At 40.1% G+C, this 14,759-nt stretch overlaps 1 protein-coding gene across 4 annotated transcripts in view; it reads right to left on the reverse strand.

Moving 5' to 3' along the window:
- The window catches only part of Edrf1 (erythroid differentiation regulatory factor 1), a 38,679-nt gene extending 25,241 nt beyond the window's left edge, over positions 1-13,438 (reverse strand). For 2 of the 4 annotated variants that reach the window (XM_074078092.1, XM_020179345.2), the window contains exons 1-9: positions 13,199-13,438; positions 12,014-12,222; positions 10,476-10,542; positions 9,461-9,586; positions 6,965-7,089; positions 6,572-6,728; positions 3,605-3,706; positions 3,222-3,343; positions 2,382-2,493 (exon numbers count right to left, since the gene is read on the reverse strand). In XM_074078092.1, coding sequence (XP_073934193.1) covers positions 2,382-2,493; positions 3,222-3,343; positions 3,605-3,706; positions 6,572-6,728; positions 6,965-7,089; positions 9,461-9,586; positions 10,476-10,542; positions 12,014-12,222; positions 13,199-13,306 — 1,128 coding nt within the window. In that variant the 5' untranslated portion in view covers positions 13,307-13,438. The remainder of the gene's footprint in view (positions 1-2,381; positions 2,494-3,221; positions 3,344-3,604; positions 3,707-6,571; positions 6,729-6,964; positions 7,090-9,460; positions 9,587-10,475; positions 10,543-12,013; positions 12,223-13,198) is intronic. The other 2 variants (XM_074078093.1, XM_020179346.2) reach the window with 1 other exon arrangement.
- Positions 13,439-14,759: the final 1,321 nt, after the last annotated feature.

Raw genomic sequence — 14,759 nt, forward strand, 5'->3', positions numbered from 1 at the left:
CTTCCATGAGTACTTGTAATAGAATTGTTGGTGATGAAACCTATCAGTACTTTGGCAGACTAAGCTTCAATTTATTTTGTGTGTGTGTGTGTGTGTGTGTGTGTGTGTGTGTGTGTGTGTGTGTGTGTGTGTAGTATTATGGTTTGAACTCAGGGCTTATGTGTGTGTGTGTGTGTGTGTGTGTGTGTGTGTGTGTAGTACTATGGTTTGAACTCAGGGCTTGTGTGTGTGTGTGTGTGTGTGTGTGTGTAGTACTATGGTTTGAACTCAGGGCTTTATGCCTCCACTCCCTACAAGTTATTCTCTAGCCTCGTCTTCTCTATCAGCTGTATCTTCAGAATGCTCACTGGAGCATTCCCCAATCTGAACATGTGTCAAAATCATACTATCTTCCCTGCCTAAACCAATGCAATGTGACCTACCTCACAGATGATGCACCTTAATTCTAGTCTGGAGAAATCCTCAACATTTCCTCCCTCCCCATCACAAACACTTTCTCCCTCACTCCTCTCTCCACCACAAGCCTCGCTAAATGTTACCATTTAGGGTGATGGCATGACAATGGTTCTCAATCAAGGCTACAAATCAGTTTCCTGGAAAGAAAGTCACACAGATCCCACTCATCCTGAAACACAGGGAGCCCAACTGCAATCCCAGCTACTCAGGAGGTGGAGACAGGAGGATTGGAAGTTAGAGGTCAGCCTGGGCAGCCTGCAAGACCCTATCTCAGAAAAAACTAAAATGGGCTGGAGACACGGCTTAAGCAATAGAGTGCTATCAAGTGTGAGACACTGGGTTCAATCTCCAGTAACACACACACACAGTGTCAAGTGATTTTGATGTCCAGCCTAGGTTAAGAATCACTGGGTGAGAATGATAGTCAAAAAAGCATGGCCTCTGCCAGACACAGGCTCTAATACTAAACCACCACTTAACAGAAGTGTGACCCTGGGAAACTCACTGAGCTCCCTGTCCTTCAGATGAGAAAAGCAGTACACAAGGTAGCTAAGATTAATAAGGTATTGCATGGAAAGCACTTAGCAATGTGTCTGGATCAAAATAGGCACATAAGTGCTAGTTATCATGACCATTGTCAAGACCTAATGTTTCTTCTGTAGTAGAGGTATGCTACACTATTTGTTAAAAAGTGCAATACCTGACCAGTCTTCTTGTCTTCCTTGCCTGTTCTATATGCTATCTACAAATTAGTAATCTAATACAATAAATTTCACCTCCTAAAGGCAAACACTTCACTGATTCCAGATTACCAATTGAACCAAGTCCAAAACTGCTTAGCTCAGTGTTCAAGATTCTCCTTATCTGGCCACAACTTTCTAACTATTCTACTACCTGAATCCTGTGTTCCTTAACTGCATTTAATATCAAGCCTTCATTTACTTACATCTTTTAAAATCCAGCTTCTGTTTTTGAGACACTAGTTATTACTCAAGACTCAGTTAATAAGCCACAAGGTCTTTCTTTTGGACCAACAGAAAGTGATCTCATCCTTCTGATTATCCAGGCCTATGTGGGTATTGCACTTCTAATCTTTAACTCCTGTCTCCTACTGCTCCTACTGTTTTATCTGTACATTGTTATTTCCTACTAGATCATCTCTGTGCAATAACCAAACTTTCTATTTTCCCTCAACAGTCCTTCTTTCCTTCCTCTCTTCCCTTCCCCTCTCCTCCTTCCTTTCTTCCTTTTTGGTAGTACTGGGGTTTTGAACTTAGGGCCTCATGCTTGCTTGGTATGTGTCCTACCACTTGAACCACATCCCCAGCCCTTTTTGCTTTAGTTATTTTTTAGATAAGGTCTTGTGCTTTTGCCCAGTCTGGCCTTGGACTATGATTCTCCTATCTATGCCTCCAAGTAGCTGGGATTACAGGCATTAACCACAGTGCCTGGCTCCCCCAACACCTCTATAATGAGGATAAAAAGCTTCTACGTACAGTGTGCTTAATCAATTAGAATTTGCTACATAAAGTCTACCATACACAATTTTTAGTGTGGTCTGTTTCTAAAGCTTTGCATATACAATAAAGAAACATGTCTACTGTATAGACACTTTCAGTTTATTATTATGGATGATTGGTATTAACATTAGAGTTCTGCAGTTAAAAATGTACTTGTATGTTTTAAAGTCTTCCCACAAAATACCTGTGAAATTATACTCCTGTAATACCTAGAATTCTGCTATTACCAACTTAAATGAGAAAACATTCAAATTCTAGTCTATTCACACCTGTCAAAATATACCTCAGTATTTAAGGGTCTTAAACTGGGGTTTACAAACTGGGTGAGGGTCTTAAAAACTGGGGTGACATACTCTCTGCACCAATCTGCGTTTGAGAGATTTGAAAAGTTGTACTGCATCTTACCTGTACAATTCCATTTACATGAAAACACATCACAAGCTCTGGTACGTTGCATATCAAGTTGTCCAGCCAATAGTCAATTCCAGTTAGCACATTAATTGGTTTGTTGTTATCCCTAAAAATACGTATTTCTAATGTTACTTGGTTTAATTAGGATGTTTCATAATGAATCTAATCAAGTTTAGATCTTACACAAATGAGATGGATGAAAGATCTGTTTTACCCAGAATAAAGTGCCACATATGCTCTCTTATCTGAGGAAACAGGCACATGTAGCTCAAGGGCTGAGTTGTATCTAATGTCCTTCCAAAAGCTTTAAATTTCTAACTCGTATTGATAGGTTTTCAGTTCAAGTTGAAGATAATATAACAGGAATTTTTTGTGAGCAAACTGCTTGCTCCTCACACAACCTGAGGAGAGACTGGCCACCATGTATGAGTGCCCAAGCCTGAATTCACACTGGCTAATGTGAATAAATGCACATGGGGCATTCAGAAAAATGCTCACATTGTGTTAACAGAAAGCTAGCAAACCATCTCCTTCATTAATTAAATAATCCACTCTCTTGTATGCTTGCAAGGTGTATATTCAAACAAAAGACTAGGTCAGTCCAAAAGGCCTCTATCTTCAATTACATATAGAATGAATATTTAGGTATTGGGCTTTCTGCATTTGCTAACTGTAGCTCCTTACTGTGACCATTTCAATTGGCAGGGAGGTGGAAAAACAAACCAGAAAATGAAGAGGATGCCCAAATACATAAGAGAAAGCAGATGGAACACTAATTCTAAAGGAAGCATTTAAGTAATAAACCTATAGAAAGGGGGCATGATGTTGGTTTACCTGAGACGTAAACTGACTGCTGGATATCTGCCTCCACCAAATATAGGCATGTTAGATCCAACCAACATGTGGATATCTTCAAATGTCCATAGAATATTCCGAACAAAATCGTTTTTAAGACCCTATGGTTTAAAATAGGAAAGATTATAATGAACAGCAGACCCACAATTTCCCCCATGATCCACAAAAAGACTAGAAAAAGGGGAGATGAAGGAGACAAAGTCAAGTCCCAGAGCTATAAGAGAAGAGAGATATTTACAAAGAAATTCTCAGGATCAAGCGGATTTTTCCCTGTCACTTCCAGTTGAGACTAGTTTTTAAATGATGAAGTAGACCATTAGACCAGGAACGAGGCATCTCAACTTGGCCGATGGAAAGCATACCTGACTGTTCTCCCCGTCATTGAACAAAGTAGTCAAGCTTTGCTCTTTGGGTGCTGAGGCCACATGCCCCACTATGCAAGAGGGCTCAAGAGGCTCACTGCCCTGTGGAAAGCGCAAGACAAGGAGTGATTCTGCTGACAATGCCTCTTAAAATTGACCTATGTTTAAAAAGTATCATCTAAACATCAAAGCACACACATTAAACCTACCTTTGTGAGTTAAGGCAATACAATTCATAGTGCTTATCACTGGGCGGCTTGCTTTAACTCTCAATTATTGTAGGCACTACAAGAATCTAATCAAGTTTAGATCTTACACAAATGAGATGGATGAAAGATCTTTCAGAGTTTTCACTTCTTATTTTTTAGTAAGTTTGATTTCTGTTCTCACAGCCTGTACCATCTCTACTGCACTGAAAAATTGCTAAACACCTCAATTACAGTTTGAAACTCTTACCACCCTGACAGTTTAGCATGTTCTAATGTAAGCTTCACGAAGTCCTAGACCCGGGGGACCCACTGAAAACTTTTCAAAGTGACTTTGGAAAAATACTGCTACCAAATATTTGCTTTTGAAGAATAATTATGTTTATCAACTCCCACAACCACTCTAAGCAGTCTTATGGTAGAAAACTGTACTTCTGCATAATTCAATGTTTCTCAAACTTGTTTAATCTCAGAACTTTTTATTCTTAATATAGTCTACAGAATACGTTTTGGAAACCACCTGATGTTGGATAAACTCCGTTTTCTAGCCAATAGGACATTTTTCCATTAAGAAACACTACTCTAAACCTTTTACATCAATAGTCTACATGACCCAAGATGAACATATGTGTGTGTTGCTTATTCTGAAACTCTGTCTTATTCCTCTTGTGTGTGCCAACAGGCTTGGTACCTGCCTATGAAGTGTGCATGACTACAAGTTAGGGGAGATCTCCAGAATTTCTGCTGTCTTGTTTCTTCCCTCAGAAGTCCTCCGAGAACTTCAAACTCTTTCATTTTATTATCTGTTTACACAGACAAGTTATCAACCTATGGGCCACTTCCCAAAATTACGTTTGCAGGTAGTTGCTGCCAGGGGAATCTAGGCTCTTGGTTACAACACTCTTAGAAAAGGTTTGGCTCCACAGCCACACCATGGACACTACTGCAACGTCTACTACTAGGTAGCCCTCAACTTAGCAGTTTTGGTTCTGAGAACAAGAACTTGTGAGGTGATAGGTTGCAAACAAATAAAGCTCTAAATGTTAGAATTCAGAGAGTATAAAAACATTCTGTAAAATATTATTTTAATGACTAGCTAGCTCTGCTTAGGACATGCCGTTGCGAAGACAATCTGATTGCTTCTAGGTCTTCTAAATATGTATGTGTAGAGAACATGGACACAGGGAAGTATCTGTAAGAAAGATCTGTGTTTAAGCCCTAGCTTGGACTTCACTAGCTGTCTAACTACAGAAAAATAGCTGCTTTTTATGACCTTTAGTTTACTTATTTGTAAAATGGTATCAGTACTTACTACATATGCAGCTTCAGAAATAATAAATTTTGGTGAACATGCACATCGAAGTACATGGCATAAGAGGCATTAAGTAAATGACAGTTGAAGCAAACTGGCATTCCTGCACATGCAAGTCTGCAGATCTTAAAAGTCTCAGTAACTCCTAATCAAGGTAAGACCAATCAATGATTCGGCTGACAGAGGGCAAGATGGTAGCAGCAGCTTAGTATTTCTGTTACATAGTCTTCTTTGTAAGGTGTTGGTTCTGAAGATAAGGAGTACTAAATGAAGTTTTAAAAATCCTTTGGTGACATATAATCACATGTGATAAAGTGCATAAAACAAATAATACAGAACAGTGGCCAATTATAAAGCAATTTAGGTTCTATTTATTATTCTTCCCTTTATGCAATGCAGGGGATCAAGCCCAAAGGCCTCATACACTCTAGGCAAGTGCTGTACCACTGAGCTACACTCCTAGCACCCACAAGTGCAAAGCAAATTACCACATAATCTTACCCAAATCACCATGTCCCTTCTCAGTCATAAAACGTCCCCACCTCCCGATGATTACTACTGTGACTTGCATGATAAGTACCTTCTTTCCTTTCTTTTTCTCTCTTTGAGAAAAAATTCAAATTCACTACAGTTTCATGGGCAGGATTTTCTACTTTAAAACCTACAAAAACTAAAATCATCTTAAATGTGTTTATTCCCTGCAAACCTATAATTTAAGAAGACTGAAGCAATCTTGTTAAATAGTGCTCAGTATATGGGAACACGTATCAAGAAGAAAAAACATAATTTACCAAGTTAAAGATCTTATTTTTATCTTCTTCAGGTTTATCAATATATTTTCCCGAAAACAGACATACCACAATTTACATAAATGGTGGTATTTTATTCTTTGGCAGATGCAATAAAGACAAAAATAAACCAGGTAAGAAGAAGAAACCAAGAATATAAGAGACAAAACACAACATAGTCTAATCTCTCTGTTCCTTTCTAAAAGCTTTATAACATTACTGTAGGCTAAGACTAGTAACTTTATCCAGAAAATCTTAAGAGGTATTTCAGGCCTAACAATCTGACTAATCTAAATTATGAATGAGTCTATCAGCCTCAGTATTTGACAGGTACTTATTACATATCTATAGTAACAAATAACATTTTCCTGCTATGTTACATAGTACTCTTATAACTTTAAAGAGAAAACCAGTATTAATAAACATATCAATAGGGCATTTTAAAATATTCTGAATTATTTCATTAAAAAATCTGATCTAACCATTCATAACAGTTCTTGTAAATTTTTTTTGTTTTTTTCTTGTAAATTTTTTTAAAAAGTATAATTGTGAAACATAAATTCACAGAATACCTATTCCTATTTATCCTTTCTCTTAGTAAGATGATTGGTTCTCTCTTCCTAAGTGAGTTTATGGAATTGGCATTCAAGTACTAACAAACCTGACTGGAAGCACTAGGGTCTTCAGAAACTGAAGAAGGCATTTCAAAGGGAGCAGGCCAGGAAGCCCCTTCAGAGTCATGCGTCTGGTTGGACCCAGATGGTTCCTGCTGCTCAGTTGCAGGTGGGACAGGCTGGGCAGCTCCATCTCCATTGATACTGGCCAATCAGAAATTAAAACAAAACACATGGTTAATAAAGCTTACTTTATGTTACAGTCTACCATTGTAAGAACTGGATCCTATAACCAAGCATACATCTTGTACAAAAGGAATCAAATAAAAAATAAAAATGCTAATTTACATTCTAGATGCAAACTTAATTACTAATTTACTAACTTCAAACTAAATTTTAGTTCAAAATCTCATTTTCCTTAAGCACAAATAGCCAAGTACCTGTAATACAAAAACTTGGACAGAATAGCCTTATGATACCAGTGCTCTTTGCTCTTTTTCTTCCTCTGCCACTTCTGATCTATGAGTCTTTGATAAAATTCTTTCAACCATGTCCAATCACCAGTCTGAATAACAAACACAAAGCAACTATTAGACACATATATACGTAGCAAAAACAACTTGTTACCTTGCAATAGCTTGGATCTTGAATGTCCCCAAAGGCCCATGTGTTGAAGGCTTAGCCCCCCAGCTCATGGCACTATTAGGAGGTAGTGGAACCTTTAGTGGAGTGAGCTTTTTCTCGCTCCTATTACTACTGACCTACCTGGCGGGGGGACGGGAGATGCAGAAAGGACAAACAATACACAAACATGCATAAAGCTGGGGCCAGGTGTGCTGGGCGCTCGGATGGAGAGCCTCATTGCTTTTTTACTCTATTATTCTCTACTTTCACTTTGCTTTCTTTTCTCTTATTAAGGCCTTGCTTCTTTACTATCCTTTAAAACTTTGTTTCTAAAGTCTTCTTTTCTATTCTTTAAAGTCTCTTTCCTTAGACTCGCACTGTCCCATGTTTTCTCTTTAGCTTTCTTAAAGTTTTGGTGCTCAGACTTGCACTGTCCCACGTTCCCTTTAATCTCTCGTAAAGTCTTTGCCCTCAGACTTGCAGAAAAACAACAGCAGTCATGTCTAAAAACTGCATTAGCATAACTCTTAAAGTCTTGGTGATCAGACTTGCAATGTCCCATGTTCTCTTTAGATTTTCTTTAGCTTAGCTTTTCTAAAACCAATGTATAAAGCTCTCGGTGCAGACTTGCACTGTCCCATTTTTCCTTTAATCTCTAGCATAACTCAGCAGCCCACCAGCAGCATCATTCTTGCAAGCAGCCCACCAATCAATCCATCCCCCATCAAAAAGCCTCCCCACCCAAAAAACACCTTGCATCCTCCTTTAGGGAGTCTTTTATATCCAGTGGTAAACAAGGAGGTGGAGCAACAGTTCTCAGGGAGAGGCAAGAGAAACCTGCATTCCTACTTCTCTGAACACAAACAACTTAGGAAAAGCAGCTGTGCTGCATCTTGCCTCTGCTCTCTTCTGCAGCTGGGGCCCTGCCAAACTCAGCCTGCAGATCATTGAGCATAACTGTGCTTGTGTCAAGTTCTCATAGGCTTCTCATAATCCACTCCCCACACTTTAGGAGGTGGACTGTAAAGGAAGGAAGCAAGGCCACTGGGGGCCTTTTGTCCCTTTCTTTCTGATTCCTCAGCCACATGTTCCTCTCGCTATGGTGCACTGCCTCACCATAGGCTCAAAGCTATGGAGCCAATCAGTTATGGACTAAAACCTCTGAGACTATAAGCCAAGATAAACCTTTCCTATTTTTACACTGATTATCTTAGGTATTTTGTTACAGTAACAGAAAGCTGATTAACACATACCCATTACTCCTTCAGAAGGTGGCACTCTCATTTTTGAGTATTGTTTCATAAGCACATACTCATAAAACACTTAAGCTTTCTAGACTCAGTTAAGACCACCTCTTTTTAAAAAGTCCACATTCTCTTCTTCTCCTAAGCCAGGCAGGCCAGAAGAGGTAAGCCTTCTCTGTAATATTTTCTTTGCTGCCTGAAGTATACCCTATTTTGTGCTCTTTATTGAAATCACCTGTGTGTTTTAATGCTCAAAATAGGAGCTGTTAAGGAGAGCAAGGGCTGTGATTTACTCAGTGTCATATCCAAAGACCTTGCCCAGTGTACACACATGAACTGAACTGCACTGTACTCTTTCCAAAGGGAAAAATATTTATTTTAAACTTCAGTTTAAATCACTATAACTTATTTCCTTTATCAAAGTGTTGCAGGAATATTGAGTAGCCTATGAACTGGCAGAACCATCAACTACTTGTTAATAGTGCAGGAAAGATAAGTAGAGAAACCGAAAGTAAAGCTTGAGAAATCATCCTTGACACATGGGGGCAAAATAGCCGTTGACTAGCATACAGTATGAGAAGTTAGGCTTTAAGAAAATCAGTCCAATTTAAATAACTATTTCTTTATAGGAACAGCTTTCTAACATTTTTCACATTTCCTAACAGCCATTTTTCTAGAGAATCTCCATAACAAAGAATTTTTCAAAAATTTCAACTAGCCCTTATATTTCATAAATTTTCCACAACTTTTTTCATTGGCTTCATCCTTTTCCTTGTAAGAAAGAATTCTAGCTCATATGTAGCTCTATTTTTTTTCTTGATTTAGTTTTTCATCTTTGGTGAAACTTCCTTTTTTTTTTTTTTTTTTTTTTTGGTGGGACTGGGATTTGAACTCAGGATATTGTGCAAAGCAGGTGCTCTACTGTTTGAGCCACATCTCCAGCCCCAAAACTCATTCATTTCTTGTTGGCTGCATTTTACTTTGGCATTTCTTTGAAACAAAATCTCATTTCCAGTACTCTTGAGTTAGAAGAATGTTTTCCTGGATGTTTTTCACAAAAAGCACTACCTGAGATGATCTCATAAAGAGTTCTTGAATATCCAGGTCGTCTAGTAAGAGGGTCCTTCCTATGCGGTGTACAGCCAGGCTTACATGGGACTTGCTGTAGGGAATCTTCAGGAGCTTTTTTATGTTCTTAAAATTAAAAGGAAAAATAGTTTAGAAAGACTCAATGTGATCTAGAATCTTTCAAAATTTTAACTTCATTCAATTTAAAGCATAATAAACTTTTTGTGTGTGTGGGGGGGGGGAGTGACGATGAGGTTTGAACATAGGGCTTCATACTTGCAAAGCGAGTGCTCAACCACCGGAGCCATGCCTCCAGTCTATTTTGATCTGGTTATTTTGGAGATGGGGTCTCAAGAACTATCTTCCAGGCTGAGCTCAAACTGAGATTGTCCTGATCTTAGACTTCCAAGTAGCTGGGATTATAGGCATGAGCCACCAGGCCCAGCTATAAACCTTATTTCTCTAAAGTTACATAAATTGCATTTTACACAAAGAGCTACATGCAACCAGATGAAAGATAGACCTTTAATACCAGACTCAGCTATGCTTTATGGTTCATTCTACGTTAATATGAATGGCAATCAAACATTTATTTTTACAGGGCAGAATTTCTCAAAGCACAGTATGTACAGGTAATCTGTTGCAGTGACCTAGGACGTTAGCAGATCAGAACAAAGCTACCAACTGAAGATCACTAGACTTTACCAGAACATCATTTGTAATTCTCAATGGTAACATATGGAGAATAATCTCAAACACTGTAATATTTTCAATTACTGTTATTAAAGCACAACCATTAATATAAATGTAACTGTCACCCACCACTGTTTAGGGGGGTTATCCCCTCCTCTGTAAAGAAAGGAGAACAACATTTTAAAAACGAAAGAGATATTCAATAATCAGATAACTATCTTATTTCACTACTAATTTCTCAAGACTATAGAACAAAACATGATATAAAACACCTAGCTCAACATTTCCCCCAAAGTTACATTAAATAATAAATAACACTTACTTCAGAGTCAGAAACGACATCCACATCATTTCCCACTGAGTCAATAAAGTCATATGCCATACCAAAACTACCAAAAGAAAAAAGGCCATGGGTTAAAAGGTGAATAGAATACCAACTTTTCTCTGCTTCTAGGATACACACACTTCCACTCAACATCTCTGCATCAAGATACATATTACCATTACAATAGGCCAGTGTTGCCTTCTCAGTGGTACATAAATTAAGTGTTCAAAAATCAACTATGAATTACCAACTTGGTAATACATGATTATAATCATGAAAAGCAATTAATATTAATTATTATCATGAATCCAAAAGAATCTCCAAGAGAAAGCAGTTCAAGATTGTTTAATAGGATTTTAGTTTCTGGGCCTATGTTTCCAGTGAAATATAATACCTCTTAAATAATACATATGAAAAAACTTACCCAACACCAATTCAGTCACAGAAGAAAAAGAAGTTAAGTGAGCACCCAAGGCATGCCAACTACTACATGAGGTACGTCTATAGTCTACAAGTTTCTAACTTCCAGTTAGTAAGTCAGGACACTTCCCTAGGATTGCCTACTGTGCTCACATGATTTACATCAACTCTAGGCAAGAAGCTTAACCATTCTTAGCTTCAGTTTTCTCCTATGCAAAATAGGAAAAAGTGCCTATTTCAAAAGGTGGCTGTGAGAACTAGGTGAGATAAGCATATAGAATACCTAGCAGTGTTTGTACACAGTTAATATAATTATCATTCAAATCACCTCACAACATTTAATATCATAATTAAGCCATTCCTCTACAAGAAAATATTTGGGTTATTTCCAGGTTTTCACTAGTATAAATATTACTACAAATAAATAACTTTTTAAATATAATTTTTACTTTCTGAGGTATTAGGATAATTTCTGAACTACTAGCTCATAGAATATTAATGTGCTTTGTGGCTCTTGCTGTAAGTTACAGGGAAGTATTTTAGGCTGATTCACTGAGAAAAAAACCAAAAGAATAAATAGCCTACAAGAATACAGACACAAGTATATTTTTCTCTTTTAAGACCAGGGTACTCTATCAACTTAACATACCACCAGCAAAATTTCTAGTATCAAAGTCAATGGTATAGATCACCCACCAAGCTGGGTTGTTACATCAGGCTTTTTCAGACCAGAAGTCCATCATTGCTTAAGGAAAAACTCCAAAAGAGAAATAAGACAGTAGTATGGGTTTTCCTCATGTACCACCCTGACTCTGGGTTTTCGCATAATCAAAAGGTATGCAAATTGGCTAAAATGGTTGATTATTGGTCAAAACTCATCTTGGTTAATAACATAATGTAGACTTGAAAGAACCCAATGCAATATGGTTCACATTGTATCACATCCTATTATCTGAGGGAAAAAAGGACTTTGAAAGTCAAATATAATCTTTTTCATTAAAGAAAAAAAACCTCATCAAGGTTTTTATGCATCACAAATTAAACTGAAAAGCAAGTATTAGGACTTTCAAGTGGGGGTGGAAAGGCAGGTAAAAATGCCATTGATTGAAACTTACCTTGAAAATGGCTTGCTTTTCTTACTATTGCCAAGAATGGTAGTTCCTGCTGGCCCTAGTTTGGCACTCTCTCGTAACCAGTTGGCAGGTGGGAGTTTCAAGTCTGTTTTCTCTTCAAGGCGTGCAAATGCTGTTCGAGGAGGAGCAGAAGAGTATTTCACCACAGCTCGGCTCTTCACTTCATTGCCTCCAAGAAATAAAGCTGATCCCTAATTAACATAGTGAATGAAACTTTAATGAAGACTACCAGGAACGAAAATCTCACCTTTATAAAAAGAAAACAAGAACCCACCACATCAGGTTTCACAAGGAACATATGCTAAGTATAATCAGTAAAAATAAAGTTGAGCATAAATTATCACGTTTACTTAGCTCTTTTCACATAATTTCAAAGAAAATAGATGGATGAGGCAAGGAGCATCATGGTTATGGTTTTCAGCTGGGAAACAGGCCAATCTGCCTTTTAAATTTGTTTCATATAAGGTGCAGAAGCAGAAACCAAAGATGCTAGTGTCATACTGACTACATGCAAAATTTAGTAATACTTCCTTTTGTTATTAAAGAAATACTCTAATTTCAATAACATACATTATTTACAAAGCCGTTTATAGTAAGGTAATTGGGTCTTTTTATTTTTTAAGCAGACGTTCAGCAATTGATTCATCGGCTTATCACAAACTCTGAACCTCTAACTCCACAGCAAGGTACGTGGGGGGGGGGGGCTCCTCGCAGCCTCCACTGCACGTCCCAAGGAAGGTCAGTGCCTGGGATCATTATTCTAACCTCTTTTCGTGCAAAAACTTGCCTCCTTCAACAATTAGCTCCTCCCCATGCTCGGTGAGTCCCTCCCGGGAACTGTCTTTCCCCCATCCCTGCATGGTTGTGTCACATTCTGGAACCAGAGATTTACACCTACGTTTCTTGAGAGCAGAGATCGTGTCCAACTCACCTGTCGATTACCACCGAGTGGAAAGCCAGGGTTGCTTTGGATACGAATGCCTTGCAAGAAAATACGCACGTACCTGGCGACAGGCACACTTGACAATTTCCTGTCCCTGCTTTGGAGGTCTCAGGGAGGCGTGGAGAAGGTTCCAGAAGCTGCGGGGAACCGTGACAACCCTCCCCCGCAGAGCGGGCCTGCAGATCCCAGAGCCCCGGGCAGGTCCCGTCCCGCGGAGGGCTCACCTGTGCAGAAGGTTCGTCGGACTCTCCTTGGGACAGGAGACTGAGTCCTTCTCGAGCAGCACCTCCCGCCTGCGGAGCCTCGGCTCCGGCCTCCTTGGCGTCCCCCATCACTGAGACTCAGGCAGGCGAGAAGAAGCGGGAGCCGAGGAGCCGCGACGGGAACCGGGGCCCTGAATCGCGAGAGCCCACCAAAGAAAGCGCCGGAGACGTTCCGCAGACTGCACTTCCGGCTCTTGACAGGAAGGGCTTGAAATGACGCGATTAAATCTCGCGATCTTTGTCCCAGCGGCCCGGCCCCGCCTCCTTCGGCGAATGCCTCCTTTGCGGCAGGGGCGGGGAGTTTAGTGCGCCTGCGCCGCTTCGGGTCTACCACTTCTCGCGATATTTGCCTCGCGGGCTTGCTTTCCAGGCCTGTTTCACTCCGTGCACCGGTCTGGTGGTAGCAAATTGTTCTTGGGACTTGGGTTTGGGAGAAAATTGAAGTCAGGGAGATCCTCCGTACGTGAGAGAGGAGATACTGCGCTCCGCGCCACTAGTGGCTCCGGTTAAATGAACTAATGGCGTCGGCACGCCTCCCCAGGCTTCAGCGCACCCTGTTTTATAACCGGGCTCACCGAGGCCCAGAAAGGGAGACGCACGCCCAGGTGCGGGGTGGAGCAGCTTCAGCCGTGGTCGCGACCTCCCTGCATCACAATGCCTGGTGTAGGAGCGGGGGAGAAAAGCCGGCAGGGCAGGGCACCCCCCGCGGATAAGGATGGTGGGTTTCCGCAAAGGGGGCCGGGGCGGCCTGCGCTGCAGGTTCCCCCTGCGTCCGCGCGCACCTGGGATCCAGCGGGTCGGGAGGGCCTGGGGGTGTGCACCTCCCCCGCCCTCAGCTGCTTCCAGGGCTTGAGAAATGCCTGGGTGGGCTTGAACCCCAAAGCCTAGGCTCCCTGTGCCCCAATACCCTCTCACGGTTAGACGTAGCCACGTCCCTCATCAGACATATTTTTCGTGGTAAAAATTTGTTGTGTTCTGTAGCAAAAAATTGCAAGATTTTTAAAAGGTTATTTTTGCCATTCCAGTTATTTGGCTCAGTTTGTAACTTACATTTGGCTCTAATCACTCACTGATCATTGCATCTTAAGGAATCGTGACTGTGCAAGCCCAATTTACAAATTGTTTTCAAATGTCGCAAGACATTTTCATGAATTACATTTAACAGTGCATTTGATATAACTGTACTTGATAGTCATTTGCTTCAGTATGTATTGATTTTGATTTTGGCGGTACTGAGATTTGGATTTAGGGCCTCATGCTTGCCAGGCAAGCACTACACCGCTTGAACCACTCTGCCAGTCCTGATTTTTGCAGTATTGTGTGTATTTTGCAGTCAATAGTTTTGTTTTTGCAAGTTGTTATAGTAAAATGTTGAACAAGCAGCTGGCTGTGGTCGTGTATATCTGTAATCCTAGCTGTGTGAGAGGGAAAGTAGAATCTTGAGTCAAGGCCTGCCTGGATAAAAGGTAGAGATCCTACCTGAAAAATAAAGAAAATAGAGCTGGGGGCATGGCTCAAATGG

Source organism: Castor canadensis, chromosome 7 (assembly GCF_047511655.1).
Source record: "Castor canadensis chromosome 7, mCasCan1.hap1v2, whole genome shotgun sequence".
Classification (NCBI taxonomy): Eukaryota; Metazoa; Chordata; class Mammalia; order Rodentia; family Castoridae; genus Castor; species Castor canadensis.